Consider the following 21,914-nt stretch of genomic DNA (forward strand, 5'->3'; position numbering starts at 1 on the left):
AATTTGCCTGTTAAAAGTACAACATTTAAAGCCCCTTAAATGAACAAACTAATTCAGAGATTAACTAACTTTACCGAACAAGATCAAACAAGAGAGTCAGTAAAATGATCAAACTTCCCATCACTACTAGCAATATACGGCAGAAGGTACACATACCTTAAATATAACAGAGATCAGAGCAGGACTGACAGAACAGACAGAACTTAAATACAAACACAGATTACACTGATTAACAGAACACAGGTGAGACAGATGACAATAATGACTAAACAGGTAATACAACTGAACTGATAATGACGGTAACCATAGAAACAAAGGAGTGGCGGGAAAAGAACGAAGGCAAACAGGAACCAATCAAAACTCAAACTGAAAGTCCAAACAAACGCTGACAAGTGATAATTACGTTTTTATATAAACAACAAATAGCAATTGTTTATAAACTATTGCTATATTTATTTGTTATCCAATATATTATTCATATGAGAAATATCATTCCCTGTCAAAACATTTCAAACCAAAAATGTGCTATTAAACATAGATATGAATATTGATACGAACCAGCAGTCTGAAGAAGATCTAGTTGAATAATATTCTGCTCAGAAATGTACACACACTCACACTTATTGTTCTTAAGTTTTCTTATTCTTATTCTTCTTATTCCCGGGAGAGAAATTTTGGCCAGCTCCTGCGCCTAGGCCCTTTGAGACAGAGACACCGTTCCAACTTTAAGCCTCACAAAAGTTACTAGAAAGATTTTTGATTTTCGGAAGCGTTTGCCCGTCACAGTCAAACGAAATTGGCGGCGTAGTCGCCAAAACAGGAAGTCGTCCATATCTCAGGAACTCTGTCACGTATCGAAACCAAACTTTGTACATTAACTCGAGACTCCAATGTGAGGGTGCACAAGATCTGATTTTTTTTTTAAAATTTTTTATTTCAGGCTAATTGACAAACCCATTTACCTATGTCTATGCAAAAGAGTTTCACCTCACACTTTTAATGTTACTGCATTTAGACAGTAGGTGGCACTGTTGTATTACATTTCACAGAGCTGCCAAGTCAGTGTATAGACTGCATTCGTTTTTACTAGGTTTGTCTTAATAAATGCAAGGCCTGAATTTCGTTTTAATTTATTAATATATACAGATTTGTATGCATGAATTGTGCATTTCCAGTTCTCAAAACAGTAAAAAAAAAAAAAAAAAAAAAAAAATAAAATTTATACAATATGCTGCGCATAACAGTAGAAAACAAGGAGAAATGCGCAGTCACATGCTCAAACAATCAACAACGTCGCTCTAGAGGTGCGTTGTGGACTGCGAAGTGGACTTCACAGGGTATTCTGCCATCTTAAGTGAGATTCCAATCCGAAGGGAGCGAACATGTTCAGTTCGAAGGGCACTGCGCACGGCATAGGGAATAAGGGAACATCGATACATCACTTCACAGGAAGTGGAGAGCGATGATCACCCAACTGTCATTTCGCGCACCACGTCATCACCAGTCAGAACGGTCATAACTAACGATGGAAGAGTTTACGTATGTGTGTAAGTATTCATACATTTCGCCATTGTTATACAAATGACAGTATTTTAACGGTTATTGTTGTGAATATTACATATACTACTTTTGATGATTATAATTTATCTCAGTGAATGCAGCCAGCTTAGCTAGTTTGTGAAGTAAAGTGATTTTATTTTAGGTAGTTGAAAATAGTGCAATATAATTGTAAATATATAATATAATAATAAAAATTTAAATATGAATGTAGTCCTATATATATTTATGTTATATCATAATCTGTGCGACCCCGTCGTTGACTTTCTTTTAATGACGTTTGCAGGGCGTTTCAAATGAACGGTTATTGTCAGTGAAGTCCACTTCAACTGATATACCGTGCTCAGGGAGTAGGGGAGCAGTGAACACTGCGTATGGATCTGTCGAATGGAATGCACCTTAGATGTGTAAAAACATGTGGAAAGCGCGAGCGCGCCGCTCTCTCCTTTCCACAAGCACTTGCTGTCCCGTGGCGTCTGTCGTTGCTATGCAACCATGAACTGCACTCTCCATGATGACAAGGAAGTATCAGCAAAAGATTAATTGATTTCTAGCCCTTGCATTAGCTTTACTACTACATATATTTATGGAGATGAAAAATATTGGATACAGTAAATTAAGACTGTCAACTTCTTTTCAATACTATTTCATCACCCAAAACACTCCCACTCTCTGCTGTATATTCATAACCAATTATTTCAAAACCAACAACCAAGCCACATAAACAATGCCATTGGCACTAGTCTACATTGTAGACATGTCTCTTAATGCACATGAATTTTCACCTTTTTGCACAATCTTGAAAAAAGTACTATTGTTGAAATTCTCAGATCAAGCAAACTTCAACGCACCCTTATCTACTACCTGCTAACGTTAGTGAACCGCACCCGAGCAAGCACACTTCGCAGTTCCCCCGGAAATGCATTTTTCTAGTTCTTATTCTTATTATTCCCGGGAGAGAAATTTTTGCCAGCTCCTGCGCCTAGGCCCTTTGAGACAGAGACACCGTTCCAACTTTAAAACGTCCGGTCAGTACCGGTGTAAGTTGCTCGCGAAGATGACATCACAAGTCCATGTCGTTCGTCCGCCATATTGGATTGAACAGAAAGCAAAACTAAATTTTCACAGGTCACAAATTTGGTCCGAACTTCACGAAACTGGACGTACATGATCCTTGGACTAAGCCTCACAAAAGTTACTAGAAGGATTTTTGATTTTCGGAAGCGTTTGCCCGTCACAGCCAAACGAAATCTGCGGCGTGGTCGCCAAACAGGAAGTCGTCCATATCTCAGGAACTCTGTCACGTATCAAAACCAAACTTTGTACATGAACTCGGGACTCCAATGTGAGGATGCACAAGATCTGATTTTTTATTTTTATTTTTTTAATTTCAGGCTAATTGACAAACCCATTTACCTATGTCTATGCAAAAGAGTTTCACCTCACACTTTTAATGTTAATGCATTTAGACAGTAGGTGGCACTGTTGTATTACATTTCACAGAGCTGCCAAGTCAGTGAATAGACTGCATTCGTTTTTACTAGGTTTGTCTTAATAAATGCAGGGCCTGAATTTAGTTTTTTAAACTGGGAGGGAATTCCCCGCTTACACGGGTCACATGGGGGGGGATCTAAATATTATGGGGGGGGGGAATAACTTTTGATGCATCGGTCTCATTTAATTATCTTCATTTATTAATATCTATAGATTTGTATGCATGAATTGTGCATTTCCAGTTCTCAAAACAGTTAATAACAAACAAAAAAAAAAACTTTATACAAAATACATCATGCTCTTCTTCGCTAACCGAACAATTCATTGTCTGTGGCTGTGTTTGTGCGCGCGGGAAATATTCTGCGCATAACAATAGAAAACAAGGAGAAACGCGCAGTAACATGCTCAAACAATCAACAACGTCGCTCTAGATGTTTAAAACAAGTGGAAAGCGCGGGCGCGCCGCTGTCTCCTTTCCACAAGCGCTTGCTCTCCCGTGGCGTCTGTCGTTGCTATGCAACCATGAACTGCGCTCTCCATGATGACAAGGAAGTATCAGCAAAAGATTAATTGATTTCTAGCCCTTGCATTAGCTTTACTACTAGATATATTTATGGAGATGAAAAATAATAAGGCGCCCTGTACAGCTATGATCAGCTGTTCGGCCGAGCATTCAATGTTGTTACGCTGCAAGCTGATCAGTTGGTTCGTTGCTCTATCACTCGCACACCATAAAGAGCAAATTGTTTAATGTTTCAATTGACATAATTTGGAAGCGGATAATTTCTTCACAAACAGCTCATTATGACTCAATGTTAGAATGCTGCACCTACACTCGATAGTGTGAATAAGATCAGCGCAACGCAGGCCACTGCATTGACAGCGTGAAACATATGATTGATCAGTCTACGGCCGGGGCTCAGCGGAGACAGAAAATGCCGGTCCAGCGCTGATTGAGGAATTAAATTAGAAAATAAAAGACAGTTTGACATCTTTTTTCTCGCATCTGTGAATTTATTTTTTAATCATTTATTCTGAGATGAAGCGAATATATGTGTGCGGGAATTTCTCGCACTATAAAAGCTAACCTTGCGGGAATGGTTTAAATTATGCGCAATCCTCATTCCCGCACCGAAATTCAAGCCCTGAAATGGCGGCGGGATGTGTAACTCTAGCATATGGCGCATGTGTCATATAAAGTTAGGCAAGGCCAAACAGCGTTATCCATGTTGTTGCGATTGTATCGCTAGAGTAAGCTAATAGTGCAACTGATAGCGTTTTTCATTTAATTACAATATGTGGACTGACGGTAGGCTATAAAAATCAGTGTTTCTGTGTAGGTGATGACAACCATCTTGACAGCAGCAATCAAAGCATCGCTAATTACAGTAGACCTTAATTTGAGATAGTGTTGTGAATTCTGTCCCTTTAAATATTAAGTTGGTTGCATGTGTGATATTTTAAGTTGCGTTGTAAGCAAGTAACGTAGCGTTCTCAGCACATACGGACTCAGCGTAATTGGCTATTCACTAAGCTACTCCAGTTGAGCGATCATATCGCGTGCACACATTCATGTGCAGTGTTTGTGCAAGAGAAAGTTTATGACAAAGTGCTCTTTCTATGTATATTGTTAATAACAGATTGTCATACTGTATCCCAACTGCGCTAAGTTAGACCATGTTTGTGCTGTAGTTGATGTTTAGCGATCTTTCTTAGTGTAATTTGATCCTGTTTAACGAGCGGATTATCGCGGCTCGTATTGTTCATGTTTACTAGTTATTACCTTGAAGTGAATTTCTCCGTGGATAATATCTTTTACTGGTTGTCATTTATTACTGCCTGTATTAATGAGACAGTCCAATTTCTATAATCCACATTTTGGTGTTTTGTCAATTTATTACGCAGTTTGGATTACAGACTCATACCAATATATATTTTTCGATTTATTTCATGTATCAGTGCACTTTACAGAGATGTTTATATTTGAGTTTGCAATCTCTTAAGTTGTTGAATAATTTTAGACTGAATATGTATTTCTGTTATATTATTTATTTCAGAAACTACCTCAAGTACACTTATGGTCACTCTTGTGCAATAAACGACTAAACTCTATCTGATGACTCCGACTCCCTGACCAGAGTTCTGCAGCGGTCAATAATATAATCCACCAGTTTTCAGTGGGGACAGATAGTCTACATTGCAGACATGTCTATTAATGCACATAACTTTTCACCTTTTTGCACAATCTTGAAAAAAGTGCTATTGTTGAAATTCTCAGATCAAGCAAACTTCAACGCACCCTTATCCACTAACGTTAGTGAACCGCACCCGAGCAAGCACACTTCACAGTTCCTCTGGAAATGCATTCTAGTTGATTGTGCCTTTTTTACTCTTTATAACAGAAAATTAGAAGCTAATATTGGATGACTTGGTGGTTGTGTTGTTGATTCTGGGACAGAAGGTTGGACCTGCGCCTGGACACACTCACACACACACTCACACACACACTCCAGATCTGATGAAGGACCTGCGCCTGGATACACTCACACACACACTCCAGATCTGATGAAGGACCTGCGCCTGGATACACTCACACACACACTCACACACACACTCCAGATCTGATGAAGGACCTGCGCCTGGACACACTCACACACACACACACTCACACACACACACACTCCAGATCTGATGAAGGACCTGCGCCTGGACACACACACACACACACTCCAGATCTGATGAAGGACCTGCGCCTGGACACACTCACACACACACACACACACACACACACACTCCAGATCTGATGAAGGACCTGCGCCTGGACACACTCACACACACACACACACACTCACACACTCACACACACTCCAGATCTGATGAAGGACCTGCGCTTGGACACACACACACACACACACACTCACACACACTCCAGATCTGATGAAGGACCTGCGCTTGGACTCACACACACACACACACACACACTCACATACACTCCAGATCTGATGAAGGACCTGCGCCTGGACACACTCACACACACACACACACACACAGTCCAGATCTGATGAAGGACTTGCGGCTGGACACACACACACACACACACACACTCTCCCCTGTGAAGGCCTCCATCCCTTTACCTCTGTACAGACAAAACATTGTCAAATAATTCCATTCACATGAATATGCTGAAGGTTCTCTATTATACAGTAATTTTTCAAGTTTGCACCTTGGAATCTATTTCAAGGTTTGCGTTCTCGAGCACTAAACACTGAAGTGTGAATGAACAGCCGGAGTGCGTTAAGGGTTTTCTGTTAGAACAGTGACGTGTAAGCGAAATAAGTTACTAACTAATGATCTTTGCAACGGTGAAGTGAGGCAGACCAAGACCATGCGTAGATGTGTGCTTTTCGTGCGTATTTACGTGGACCCTAAGCTCTGAGCAGCTCTTTCTCTGTTTTGGAGGATAGCAGAGGCAGAGGTTGGCCCACTGGATAGAGGATAGGCCAATAGGGAATCACAGCTTATGGGTCATATAGCCCATACAGGGGCTCACCGACTGGGCACACGAGTACTAGGACTAGCGTCAGATGCTCCCATCGCGTCTAACTCCCGAAGGATGCTTGGAGGAACTCCATCCAGGGTTCGCCAGGCGGGGAACTCACCTGTAGAGCCCCTATTCTTATGAATCATTATAGTACATACATTTATATGCCCAATGAAAACCACAAGAACTTACTGTATTAATCAGTGCAATAATCTTTTCAAACATCTGACTATTATCCAGAGGAAAAATCTAGGTACCAGTAATGTCATGCAGAAGGAGGCCAGACAGGAGAACTACCTAATCAAAATGTTCTTTAACAAGACAGTGAGTGCACTGTAGGGATGTCAATGCACTGGCATGTGGTTCCTGAAAAATGTTGCGGGTATAGGACAAAAGCTGCTGTCCTCTCGCCGGTACTGTACATCTCATGACCGTATACCGGCACGCACCGCTCGAAGGATTACGCACTCAAAGTCCCAGTCAGGTTTGTATAACTAGCAGAAAAAAAGTGCTGAAGTCATCAAAAATGAAGACGATAAAAAATGAATGTGGTTTCATTTGACTTTTTTTCGGAGTGTTTACCTCAGCTGTTTTATATTATATTGCTGCTAGCCCTACTTGAAATTATTTATTTATTTATATGTTGTCTTTGTTGTTATTTTATTAGTTTGTCTCAAAACACACAATGCTTCATAAGTAGTTATTAATTGCTTCATGCCATTGTTTCGATGTAGCTCTGTGTTTATAAAACGTTGTATCTAAATTTATATAAAATAAGCAAAAGCAATATTTATATTGTGTTTGCTGATGTCCACTAAAAACCTTTATCTGCATTTATTTATTAGTCTGTTTTATTTTCTAAGAAATTCATAGTTAAATGGTGCCAGATATTGGTCTCCATGCCCATACTGGGACATTTTTTTTGTAATCCTGATTTTCTCCAGTTTATGGTTAAACAGGGAGAGGGAAGAGTTATGTAAATTATTATTCTGGATTATCTTTCTCCAGGTAATTTAGAGAGATTTATGGGCTAGTTTTTTGTATTGTTTGTTATTTTGGCCTGAAGCTATTGCCCCTATTTTCATTATTATTCTTTTTTATATTGATATTTCTGGTTTGGTTATTGTTGCTTTTGTGCCTTTTTTTACTCTTTATAACAGAAAGTTGAAAGTTAATATTGGCTGAATTGGTGGTTGTGTTGTTGATTATTGGACAGAAGGTTGGAAATCCTCGTTCTTTCCATGGTTTTCTTTTTCTTTCTCTTTTTTGTAAAATGTAATTCTTTACTTTGTTATCAGCTCCTCAACACTAGATGGGTAGCTATGCAACACTATACCTCCTCCTCATTGTAAATATCCAAATAAGCCTCTTTTTATCCAGAAACATACAATACAACATGCAATGCTGTAGTAATTTATTGATGTAGAAAGCAGAGAGATAATAGTGAGGCAGCTAAGTGATATAATCGTTCAGTTTATGATACAAGTGTGGAAATTGGCATGAGCAGTCTCCATGGGTCAATTGACAAGAACATTGTCCGAGCCACTTGAAATTTCAAGATTTTTCATTTTTCAAGATGGCCGACACCTTAGTGGAGCAGTTAAGTGATATAGTGGTTTATTTGGTGATACAAGCATGAAAATTGGCATGAGCAGTCTCTGATGGTCACTAGACAATAAGCCACCCACAGCTACTTGAAATTTCAAGATGGCGGTCATTTTTCAAGATGGCCACCACCTTAGTGGAGCAATTAGGCTCATGGCAATTTTCATGCTTGTATCACCAACTAAATGATTTCTTAAGCCTAATTTTTCCACTAAGGTGGTGGCCATCTTGAAAAAGGGCCGCCATCTTGAAATTTCAAGTAGCTGTAGGTGGCTTATTGTCAAGTGACCCACAGAGACTGCTCATGCCAATTGTCATGCTTGTATCACCAAATAAACCACTATATCACTTAACTGCTCCACTAAGGTGTCGGCCATTTTGAAAAATGGCCGCCATCTTGAAATTTCAAGTGGCTCTGACAATTTTCTTGTCAAGTGACACATGGAGACTGCTCATGCCAATTTTTACGCTTGTATCATAAACTGAACGATTCTGCCAAACATAAGCACACTATAAGGAAAGATGGGTAAATACACAAACCCTGGATCAAACTGGGGTTAAGAATCAGGTGTGTTTATAACCATTTCAAACCTTTACTGAATGTGCACTGAAACTTATCATTTATCTTAAGGATAAAAGGTGCATATAGGTAAAATGAAAGCAATGAAAAAAAGTGCAATATTAGTATTGCTCAGAAAACAGTAGTTTGGTATTTTGCTTGTAGGATCAGTGGACTGCGGCGTAACATCCTCTCATTCCTCTTAATCTGGCAATGAAATCAGAAAACCATTATTAAGGCAAAATACACATATAGAACATATAGTACAAATGTCTACACACCATCTCTCTCTCCATGTATTGCTCACCTGCAAACACCTCAACCTCACACAGTGTGAGATATTCATGGCGCCCAGATATAAAAATGTTGACATATCGCCCTTTAATAGGCTTAAACTGAAATATTTTTGTCTCTCCAAGTGACATGGACTCAACAGTCGCAGCCCTGTGAAGACACACAGAGAAATAGAGAGAGGTGAATCAAAACTGCATGAAGCATATTAAATATTGTTATAATATTAAATATTTTATATTAAAATTATTTTTTCAAAGTAATGTTATTTAATTTAGTAAATGTCTAAGGGTATTAAGAGAGAGATAATACTTACAGCTCATTATTGTTGCCATAATTTTCCAGGCTGTTGCCGATACGGATCTGAGCTTCATTTATCCTCTCTGGACAACAATCTCCACGATTAGTGATGCTAACCCTGGTTACCTCGTATTCTTCCCCCAAGTCAACTCTCCACCAGGGGTCCCAGTCCGCATAAGTGTGAGTGCATGACCCAACACTCAGAATTGAATTCCTGTTGCCATCGATTGCTCTTTGAGCTTCTTCTTGATCGTATGTGGAAGACTGGTCAGCTGTGGCTCCAAGAGCAAGATTCCCTGTATAACATAAAATAATAAACAATAACTTTTCTTGTTTTCACTAGTTTCACCAATATAATGGGCAAAATAATTCTAAAATATGTAATCCAAATGATTATTACACGGCTCTCTGGAATACTTGAATCTGATTGGTCAGTCGTGACATTCTGTATCACACTGTGGACCCGCTCTCTCTCGTTTCACTCAAACACAACTGGTGCCAGTTGAGTCTCTGTTATAGTTATTGATTGTGTTCAAATATTAAGGCCACATTTACACATAGCCAGGTATTTAGAGAAACGAATATTTCTCCCCCTCCGTTTTCAAAAATAACATCGTGCACACAACATCGTTTTCAAAAAAAGTTGTTGTTTACATCAACCCGCATAAATACAATGGGCGGCAGTGTAGAGAGAAGGATAAAGCCATGCAAGCCAATCAGAATCCTCAAAATCGACAACAACGAATAGCACGAGCGACTTCTTGTTCCTTTCAAATCAACAGACATGGCGCGAGGTTCGTTCGCGTGGACAGACAGTGAAGCAAAAGCAAACAGGCCAAAAGCGTTTGCACAAAAGTAAAAACGAGTACCACCTTAACAGCATCCATGATCAAACAGTAGCCAAACAAACTCTAAACATAGGGTGCTCACATGACGTAAGCATTTTCTGGCGCATAATGTGACGTTTGAGAACCTAAAACTCCGTTTCTCCCAGTTGACACGGCAACACATAACCGGCGTTTTCAGAAATCTCCACTTTGGCCGGAGTTTTTAGAAATAATCGTTTTCTGGGATAAAAACGGCGTTTTCGTGTAAATGACAGGCCAAAACGCAGGGAAATATCTGCGTTTTTCCATCGTGTAAATGGGGCCTAAGATTGTATTGAAGTATAATATTATTAAGAGTACAGTGTAAGGATGGACTTTTGCTAAGACTGAATTCAAGAACCCTAACCTGCAATAAAACAATAAAACTCCCTAATCTGAAGAAGGGATCTATGGGACAGAGCACAACACAACTTCTCCAATCTCGTCTCTTCTCCCCATGCTGGGATCCTGACTCCTCACACTGTCTTCTTCCCCCCAGGTATTATTCAGTCATGCAAAACACACACACACCTACTGTCTCCAGTTGTTTTATGAGAGGTCAAAATAAATACTTCTGGTGCGAATGGTAAAGAAGTTTCATTCCCGCAGCAGCAGAACAGTCAGAACAAAGAAAACAATGTCTGTTCTTCTGATGTGGGAAGATGCCCCAAGAAAGATAACAGATAACCATTTGTGTTTATCCCCCAAACTCAGGCGTGACCACTTGGGCACGAGAAAGGGTCCAGCAAAAGCTGAATAAATATTTGGGTGCTAGATGTTTATTGTTCTTTTGTTCCACTTGGGTATTTAAAGGGAATTAGCAAACCAGTCAAGGAAGCATCTGTAACCAGAACTTCCCACACTGTTGCTGTGTGTCTCTATTGCCAGGTATGCTGACTCTTTGAAACTATTTTTGATATTGCAATTTGAATGTTGTCTCTATTATATGCTGATCAGTTGTGTATTATGTATTCTTTTTAATTCTTTTTATTGGATGTTTAATTCTGCCTGGCAAAAATAAATGTTAACTTTGATTTATTCTGCATTCTTCTGAAATCATTATTTCCAGTGGATTAATGTGTAGTCTAGTGTTTCCGCAAACTTTGTCCAGAATAGATCAAACTGGAGGCACTTTGAATGGACCATGGGGCTCATCTTAGGAAGACCTTCTGATTCCTGACTATTCCCTGACTTAGCATGTTGTATGCTGCAAATATTATATAAATTACACCTATGGGTCTGTAGTGAAAAGCGACCGCATAGGGTAAAATATTTGTACTGCACCCTCTGACTATTTCAGGACTGGCCAGTTTGTGATTGTGAGTGCGCAGTCGCGACGTGACGTCTCAAAGTGACACTAGGTCCGTAATGAGCGAATATTTGAAAGTATGAGATGTCCAGAATAATTCTTGGTCTAAATTAAATCACAACTAATCTGCGGATCAGCTGTTAAGATAGAAAATTTGAATAAACAAAGATTCACTTAAAATTTGGAGTCAGATTAAATTATTCATGGAGTCAGAATTAAAATTGGAAATCAACTGTTTAATAAATTAAAGTGATTTTTCCAGAAGCGACCGAAAACGTCATACACGCTGAATTCCCTTCGAACCAAGACACTGGACACCGTCTACTCTTTGGGCCGGTGATTGGAGCTTTACAACAGTAGTGTTCGTCTTATTGCCTGAATGATTGTTTTTGTACACCATAATGGATTCTAAGATAATAAACGGCCAATAATTTAAAACAGTTTAATCTCAAATCAATATGTTCATGTAATTATTAATTTGTTGTACATGACTGTACATTATCCCTTAAATATTTGTCTTGTTTGAACTTGTTCGTTTGTCTTGCTAGGGATATTCTTTCTTCACAGAAGCTTTACGTTTATTACAAGCAAGCTAATATAATATTTCAACTCTTTTTCAAATCCTTTGTGTCCAAAAAATATGATTTGTGGTTAGTAGCAATTTAATAAGACGGGGTCCTGATCAGCCTTTCAGGGTTTACTTTGCAATAACAACTGTGTTGATTCACATTATCCCTTATTGGTTATCACATTTTCAGTAAGAATATTATATGTAAGAATATATTAAGTAGCAATATTATATTATATTATTTGTTACTGACAACATTCAAAGTAATGAAGAACACTTACTTGGAACACAAGTGTATGTTGATGTGTACTTTTCTGTTAATAAAATAATAACAGTTATACACACATTAATAAGAACATAAACAAATTATATCACAGAGTCTTCTCTCACTGTCTCTTACCTGCAAACACCTCGACTTCACACAGAATGAGATAGGTACTGTCACTGGGTAATAAAATATTCACATATCGTCCATTAATAGGCTTAAACTCAAACGTTGTTGTTTTTCCAGCTGGGATGGACCCAACATTGGCAGCCCTGTGAAGACACAGAGAAATAGAGAGGGGCGAATCAAAACGGCAAGAAGCATATTAAATATACTTCTGTCAAAGGCAAGTTTTCATATTAAAATTAATTTTTCTAAGTAATTTTATTTAATTGAGTAAATGTCTAAGGGTATTAAGATAGAGATAATACTTACAGCTCATTATTGTTGCCATTATTTTCCAGGCTGTTGCCGATACGGATCTGAGCTCCATTTATATACGCTGGATATTCTACACTACCAGTGATGATAACCCTGGTTACCTTGTAGACTTTCCCCAGGTCAACTCTCCACCAGGGGTCTCTGTCCGCAGTAGTAGAAGTGCATTTCCCCACATTGTAACTTGAATCCCTGTTGCCATCGACAGCATTTTGAGCTCCTACGTTTGCATTTGCGTAAATGTTTGTGGAGGACTGGACAGCTGTGGCTCGAAGAGCAAGATTCCCTGTTTAACATAAAATAATAAATTACTTTTCTTTTTTTACTTTAATGTGTTTTTCCCAATAAAATGGGCAAGATAATGCTAAACTATGTAATCCAAATGATTATTACACGGCTCTCTGGAATACTTGAATCTGATTGGTCAGTCGCCACATTCCCAGGTCTGATATTCCCAGATAATGACGTCATCAACTAGCCTAGAAATCTAGACGCACCCTAGCGGCAGCAAAATGTATTTCGCAGCCAGGGGGGTCTAGCAACTCTCAATAAACCTTCTAGCTGCAAAAACCTAAATTGGGTCAGGCCAATCACGTCGTGTATAGAGTAGGCGGGGGCGGGCTTAACATATGATGACAGAGTTGCGACGGTTACCTGGCTGCCACTTGAAAACAAAGAAGAGCTGCTGATGGAGAACGGTCTTTCGAATCGGCTTTGGCCGCGACTCTGGAGGACTTGGAGTTAAGTTTTTCTTTGAGAAAAGAGCAAAGAATGGCACTTAAGTCATTCTTAAAAAAAGGAAGATGTGTTCGTCGTTTTGCCGGCCAGATATGGCAAAAGTTCAATCTATCAACTATGCTCCGCTGTTGGGAAAACGCTCTGGTTGGTTGAAGCGCTGTCCTATTGCGTGCAGAGGGAATTTGAAAGACAGCCGTTTATCCCACCCCTCGGATTGAGCCGTGACTATGGTGAGTTTCCAGACCTAACATCTTGATGTAGGTCTGGCTTGCCAGGCTAGTCATCAACAGTAACGCTGGATAACACACATCTCATCCGGGTTTCTGGAGCCGGCCTCTCTTTAATATTTCTTTTATCACACTGTGGACCCGCTCTCTCTCGTTTCACACAAACACAACTGGTGTCAGTTGAGTCTCTGTTATATTTATTAATTGTATTGAAATATTCAGATTGCATTGAAGTATTTTTAGTATTAAGAGTACAGTAGTGTTCGTCTTGTTGCCGAATGATTGCTTTTTACACCGTAGCCTAATGGTCGGTGTTTTCTGAAACCATGTTTCCAATAAACATTCGCTAACAGCATCTTAAAGTTGAGTGGTTAGAAGCAGAGTTTTTTGTTTGCATGACATGTGGACTCAATAAATACTTTTGAGACAAATAAGTGTAAAAATTGTGTAAATGACTGTACATTATCCCTTAAATGTTTGCCTTGATAGGAATATTTTTTCATCAAAGAAGATTTGCATTTTTTACAAGTGAGCTAATATAATATTTTAACTGAAATCAATATTTTGTGTCCAAAATCATTTATTTGTGGCTAGTAGCCATGGGTTATTTTGCGATAACTGTCTTGATGATGTACATTATCCCTTACCAAATATTCAGTAATAATATTATATACGTGTTACTGACAACAAAATTAATGAAGAACACTCAAGAGAAAGATGGTGTGTCCTTTACAATAATAACAGTTATAAACACATTACCAAGTACAAAAAAACAATTATACCATAGAGTCTTTATAAATAAATAAATATATAAATAAATAAATAACACATTTTCAATAACCATTTTTCATCCTATAATTTTAATAAATTAACCTGATTACAAATAATACACAATAATTACAGATTTTCAAATCCAGGCATTTTTACTTGTATTAATCTAAACGTACCTGTGGAACCAGCGACACACATCCCAGTAAAAAGTGTTAGAAACAAAACCACACGCGTGTCCATCCTGATATAAGACATAACAACACATCTCATATCAGCATATGAAGGATATTTTCAATTTCTCATCCTCATTTAAACAAAGAAACATATATATTGGTATTGTAATGATAAAATGGTATATGCTCAGAGAGGATGGCACGGCAGCCAAACTGCAAAATATGAATAGCCTATACCTTACACACCATTCTAATATTTGTTTGCAATACTTCACATATTCTTTATTGTAAATAATTGTAATTAATTATAATTAATATAAGGAAAGTGATATTATCGGCTGTTTTTTGTATTATCAACTGTTCCTCTTCTGTTTGTTTGTTTGTTTGTTTTTCTATGGTGGTGTAATTCCATTCTGTATTTAAATATAATTAAATGCTTTGGCAAAAGTCTACTATATTCCACATATCAGGCCAATAAAGCAACAAACCTATCAGTGGACAAGCTGAACAGAATATCTGACACACTCGGTCTCTCTTAGTGTATTTATTAGTTGCCATATCAACACTATATATAGAAAAAATTGCAATTGCAAAAGTAAATTTCTTACTTAGCCTATGTTAATTTTTCATCTCTGTTTTTTGTGTTTATTTAAAATTAGACAAATCTGATATTATTTTAATCTTATATCTGTTAATTAACAGTTGAGATAGTTCTTTAATGCTGATTTAACAGCAGAAACACTCGTCATGTTTAAACCCCAGTTGCCTCTATTAGAGAATGAGAATATTATTAGTACTATGATATTCTATTCTATACTTTTATGAATTACATTTATATCATGCTCTATAGAAAGTGCATAAACATTCAACTCACCTGAATTTCATCAATGTATCAACCTCAGTCACAGAGACCTTCACAATTCAGCAATAGATCTGCTTTTAAACAAAATACATTTTTATATAATAGGCTTGATAAATGGAATTAATATTTTTATAAACAATTAATATATTTATTAGTTATCCAATATATTATTCATATGAGGAATATTATGACCAATCATACAAATAATAATATATTCAATTTCACATTTATATCATACAAACAGGTCAAAAAGAGACATACATCAAATTAAAGCTTTCTTAAGAGTATCACTGTGTTATTTCACTGATCTATGGAAGCTTGTTTCCGCCACAGAATAAAACATTTGAAAAGATAATTGCAACTTTTTATCTCACAATTGCGAGTTTGCATACTTTATAAGATAAAATTGTGACTTTATTTCAGGCAATTCTGACTTTATATCTCGCAATTCTGAGAAATAAAGTCACAATTGTATCTTATAAAGTCAGAATTTAGACTTTTTTTCTCCAATTGCGACTTTATATCACGCAATTCTGACTTTATAACACGTAATTGGGAGATATAAAGTAAGAATTGCATGATATAAAGTCGCAATTGTGTGTTATAAAGTCAGAATTGTGAAACAATCTATTCTGAGGTAAAAAAAAAAAAAAAAGTCCGTCTTTTTTCCACTTAAAATTGGACTTTATATCTCACAATTGTGTTTATATCTCACAATTCTGAGAAAAGATGTCAAATTTTGCGATTATGTGTTATAAAGTCAGAATTGTGTGATATAAAGTTGCAATAGCAAGAAAAAAAGTCAGAATTTTGACTTTATAACACAATTGCGACTTTCTTTCATGCAATTCTGACTTTATATCTCGCAATTCTGACTTTATAACACACAATTCTGACTTTTTTTCACGCAATTCTGACTTTATATCTCGCAATTGTGAGATAAAAAGTCGCAATTATCTATTAAAAAGTTTTATTTTGTGGCAGAAAAAAGCTTCCATATGAGATAGTTCATTAATGCTGATTTACCCAGCAGAAACACCCGTCATGTTTAAACCCCAGTTGCTCAGGCGGGGCATGTTGTCACACTGCATTACAATGAGCCTCTATTAGAACTATGATATTCTATTCTACATTTTTATATAATAGGCTTAATTAATGGAATTAATAATATTTTTATAAACAATTAATATATTTATTATTTATCCAATATATTATTCATATGAGGAATATTATGACCAATCATACGAATAATAATATATTCAAATTTCACATTTATATCATACAAACACGTCAAAAAGAGACATACATCAAATTAAAGCTTTCTTAAGAGTATCACTGTGTTATTTCACTGATCTAACACATTACAGTAACATAATTATCAAAAGAATCACGAAGACGGAAATGACTCCTACGTCACACTCCTGCTCTGATCACTACTAGCCTCAAACGCTACTCCTGCTCTGATCACTACTAGCCTCAAACGCTACTCCAGCTCTTTCTTCAGGTTTTTTGCTTCAGAACGAGACCCTTTTCACTACTCTGTGTCTACGTCTCAGATGCGCAGATCAAAACATGCGATGGAGCCAAAAACCTTTGTTACCTGTAGTTGGTGATTTCGAAACACTGATTCTTGAAGCTTCCAAACAAATCTTTGGTTTTGAATCAGTGGTTCAGAGCGTTTATAAAACTGCCAAAGTCACATGATTTCAGTAATCTAGGCTTCGTTACATCATAACTGTGTCGAAATGTTTCAGATGTCCGTTTCTCAATACCAAACTAGTTCGGTCTTGACCACTCTGCCTCTAATATAATACATACTAAATATAATATTAACACATAAAACACAATCTTGTCTCTCTTTGTTAAATGTCAGTTTTAATGATCAATAATAGTCATTATAAAAGTATAAGTAAAAAGTATCAGAAGCTACTATAAGAAATAATAATAATAATTTGTTACATTTATATTGCCCTTTTTTTGGGTATTAAAAGCGCTTCACATATGGAAGAGAATCTCCTCAACCACCACCAATGTGCAGCATCCACCTGGACACCAGAACACACACACACACACACACACACACACACACACACACACACACACACAAGCTTACTGGTGGAGAGGAAGGTTTGTTTCTAGTGTAAATTTATTGATTGATTAAATTAAATTAAATATCCCCAAAATATCCCCAACTGAGCAAGCCAAAGGCAACAGTGGCAAGGAACCAAAAACTCCATCAAGTCACCTAATGGTGTCCTAAAACTTCATCAGGTGACCCAATGGAGAAAAAAAACCTTGGGAGAACCCAGGCTCAGTCGGGGCCAGTTCTCCTCTGGCATTAATGAACTAGAGGCCAGATTGTAGTTTGAACAGTAAGATTTAAAATGCTATATGAATGCCTGGCTGAAGAGATGCGTCTTTAATCTAGTTTTAAACTGGGAGAGCGAGTCTGAGCAACGAACAGTATCAGGAAGGCTATTCCAGAGTTTTGGAGCTAAATGTGAAAATGTTCTCCCTCCTTTGGTGGATCTGGATATCCTAGGTATGACCAAAAGCCTCGAATTTATTGATCTTAAAGAGCGCGATGGATTATAGGGTGATAGAAGATCCGTTAAATAGACTGGAGCTAAGCCGTTTAGGGCTTTATAAGTCAGTAGCAATACCTTATAATTAATACGGAACTTTATAGGTAGCCAATGCAGTGATGATAAAATCGGTGTTATATGATCATATTTTCTTGATCTAGTAAGAACTCTAGCAGCTGCATTTTGGACTAACTGTAGCTTGTTTATTGAGGATGCAGGACAACCAACCAGCTAATAAAGCATTACAGTAATCTAGTCGCGAGGTCATGAGTGCATGAACTAACTAATAAAGTTAGTTCTTTATTATGCTTTATTAACCATCTTATAAAGCATTACAGTAATCTAGTCTCGAGGTCATGAATGCATGAACTAACTTTTCTGCGTCAGAAACTGATAGCATATTACGTAGCTTAGCAATGTTTCTAAGGTGGAAAAATGCTGTTCTTGTAACATATGAAATATGATTTTCAAAAGACAGGTTGCAATCGAGTATAACACCCAGGTCTTTTACTGTAGAGGATAAAGTAACAGGACATCCTACGATGTTAAAATTGTATTGTGAGAGATTTTGTGGGCGGTTTTTTGAACCGATAAGTATTACCTCTGTCTTGTCTGGATTTAATAAAAGAAAATTACGCGTCATCCAATCTTTGATATCTTTAACACATTCTGTCAATTTGGATAATTTAGCGTTTTCATCCGGCCGTGATGAAATATATATTTGAGTGTCATCAGCATAACAATGGAAACTAATTCCATGTTTCCTTATAATATTTCCAAGTGGCAGCATATATATTGAGAATAACAGAGGGCCTAACACAGATCCCTGTGGCACTCCATAGTTTACTGGAGTTATGATCGATTTTTCTCCATTTAAAGAGACAAAATGGTAGCGGTCAGATAGGTATGATTTGAACCAGCTTAATGCTTGTCCCTGAACACCAGTATAATTTTGTAGTCGATCTAAGAGTATTGTATGATCTATAGTATCGAACGCAGCACTTAGATCAAGTAAAACTAGTATTGAGATGCAGCCTTGGTCAGAAGCTAAAAGTAAATCATTTGTGATTTTAACGAGCGCAGTTTCAGTGCTATGATGCGGGCTGAATCCAGACTGAAACTTTTCATAGATATCATTTTCTTGCAAGAAAGAGCCCAGTTGAGCGGACACAACTTTTTCTAATATTTTAGACATAAATGGAAGATTTGAAATGGGTCTATAATTTGCTAGGTTATTAAGATCTAATTGTGGTTTCTTAATGAGAGGTTTTATAACTGCCAGTTTAAATGTTCTTGGAACATGACCTAAAGATAAAGATGAGTTAATAATATTGAGGAGAGGCTCTTCCACTACAGGTAACACTTCTTTCAGTAATTTAGTTGGTATAGGATCTAATAAACATGTTGTTGTTTTAGATGAAGTGATAAGTTTATTTAACTCTTTTTGTTCTATAGTTGTAAAGCACTGTAATTGTTCTTGAGGGGTGATAATTCAGGCTGTACTATAAGGCCGCGACTGAAGATTGAACGTTTACAATTGTGGTTCTGATGCTTTCTATCTTCTCAGTGAAGAAGTTCATGAAATCATTACTACTGAACTGCAACGGGATATTTTGTTCGGGTGACTTCTGTTTATTTGTTAGTCTAGCAAACGGGATATTTTGTTCGGGTGACTTCTGTTTATTTGTTAGTCTAGCGGTGACGTTTTGCTTGACCCCAAAGGAGTTTAATAAATCTGTAAACGCAGCTCCTAACGCATCATTTGGATTGTCTACATGTATGTTAAAATCTCCAACAATTAATGCTTTATCGACATTGACTAATAGGTCTGAGAGAAAATCTGCAAACTCTTTTAGAAAATCAGCATAAGGCCCAGGCGGTCTATATACGGTAGCCAAGGCTAGAGATAATAGGGATGTTTTTCTAACATCTAAGAGCGTAACATTTAGTACAAGTACTTCAAATGAAATAAACTTATAACCCGTTTTCTGAGTAACATTGAGGATATCTCTATAGATTGTTGCAACACCGCCGCCACGACCAATCAGACGGGGCTCGTGCTTATAGGAGTATCCAGATGGAGTAGACTCATTTAGACCGAAATAATCATTTGGTTTAAGCCAGGTTTCAGTAAGGCAAAGTACATCGAAGCTATTATCTGTGACTATTTCATTTACAATAACTGCCTTAGGTGCGAGTGATCTAATGTTTAGAAGACCTAGCTTTAAAAATAGTTTTTGTTTACTAATAGCAACATTTTCTGGTTTAATAACAATTAAATTGTTCCTAGATCCTGCAGTAGATTTATTAATTGGTCTCACTAAACTAGGAATAGACACAGTTTCTATGCAATGTTCTACACTAGTATTTATATCAGTTAAATTGGTGCAGCAGAGACTATGATTTGGACTTTTGGTTACTAGTCAAAAGGTATTTAACATTTTGGAGATGTTATCCGACAAAAGATCCGCTCCGAATCTGTTTGGGTGTAAGCCATCAGCACGGAAAAGCCTAGGACGCTCCCAAAACAGATTCCAATTATTTAGAAAGAGCAGTTTCTGCTCACTGCACCATGACATTAACCATTCATTTAGCGCAAACAATCTACTAAACTTTTCATGTCCTAGTCGGTACGTGGGAAGTGGTCCGGACACAATAATCGTTCTTTCGGCCGATGTGCTGCGTACCGTATCGATCAGATTCCTGAAGTCTTTTTTCAGAATCTCCGTCTGACGCAGCCTGATGTCGTTCACTCCCGCGTGCAGGACCACAGTTCCGACGCGCTCGTCATCGTTCAGAATCTCGGGAACGCGAGCAGCGATTTCAGAAACACGAGCACCAGGAAAGCAGTGACTGTGCACCTTACTTTTACCTAACGTAGCATGTACGTGCCGAACGATGGAATCGCCGATGATCAAAGCATCGCGTTCTGTTTCGCGGAGAGGGGAGAAGCGGTTCTGTGTGGATAGCTCGAAAACCGGGAGGGTCGGAGAGAGTTTTGGTCTGGGCCTGACTCGCGTCTTCCGCTGCGGAACCACCCAGGCTTCGTGGTGGCGTGTTGGAGCCGGAGTGAACGAGACCATGGCTGATCGCGACCTCGGCGCTCGGGACCGATGTTGAGAAACGCACGGAGTAGACGAGGTCGGAGTCAGCAGGTTAGTAACGTTAGTCACTGATTTGTGTGCATCGGCGCGTGATGTTTCAAGAGCTAACCGCCGGTCTATCAGCTCGGCCTGTCTTACTAAAAGGTCGTGGATCTGTTTCTCAACAGCTTCCAGCTCAGACTGTAATGCGTGCAGTTCAAATGTGTCCTCACCTGCACCAAAGGGTAGACTACTAACATCTGATATATTCGCCATTTTAACAGATGGACAGTAGGTTAGCAACGACGCTACCAGTGATGCTATCAATATTAATACTAATTTATGACTGAAGTCTTGGATATAATCCGTCTTTTTAGTGGTGCACGTGTGTAGAGTAGACGCACGATAGGCGAAAAAGAATGTTTGTTTGTAAATGAGTGTAGAGAAGATGCGTACGATAGGCGAAACGCACGATAGGCGAAAAAGAATGTTTTTTTGTAAATGAGTGTAGAGAAGACACGTTCAGCCGTGATCCACGGACGTAACCTATAAGAGGTATCCAGCGTTGGATCACAAAAAGGCTTGAGACGCGTCTGCTCAACAGTCCGCGTTGTAACTATGAGGTTTGAGCAGTAGTGCTTCTTAGTGAGGAAAAGTAGAAAATGTTCGTTTTAAGTGAGTT

General features: G+C 37.9%; 1 protein-coding gene across 1 annotated transcript; it reads right to left on the minus strand.

Annotated features, from left to right (window-relative positions):
- Window positions 1–7,989: 7,989 nt before the first annotated feature.
- LOC311093312 (uncharacterized protein) lies at window positions 7,990–17,261 on the minus strand. Its single transcript, XM_084130623.1, has 9 exons — window positions 17,165–17,261; window positions 15,577–15,638; window positions 14,706–14,770; window positions 12,791–13,079; window positions 12,491–12,627; window positions 12,372–12,404; window positions 9,364–9,643; window positions 9,064–9,200; window positions 7,990–8,963 (listed from the first exon to the last, which is right to left on the minus strand). The coding sequence occupies exons 2-9, from the start codon at window positions 15,585–15,587 to the stop codon at window positions 8,959–8,961; spliced, it is 957 nt and encodes a 318-aa protein (XP_083986749.1). The 5' UTR covers window positions 15,588–15,638; window positions 17,165–17,261; the 3' UTR covers window positions 7,990–8,958.
- Window positions 17,262–21,914: the final 4,653 nt, after the last annotated feature.

The sequence above is a fragment of the Abramis brama genome (assembly GCF_963993115.1).
Source record: "Abramis brama genome assembly, chromosome: 12".
Classification (NCBI taxonomy): Eukaryota; Metazoa; Chordata; class Actinopteri; order Cypriniformes; family Leuciscidae; genus Abramis; species Abramis brama.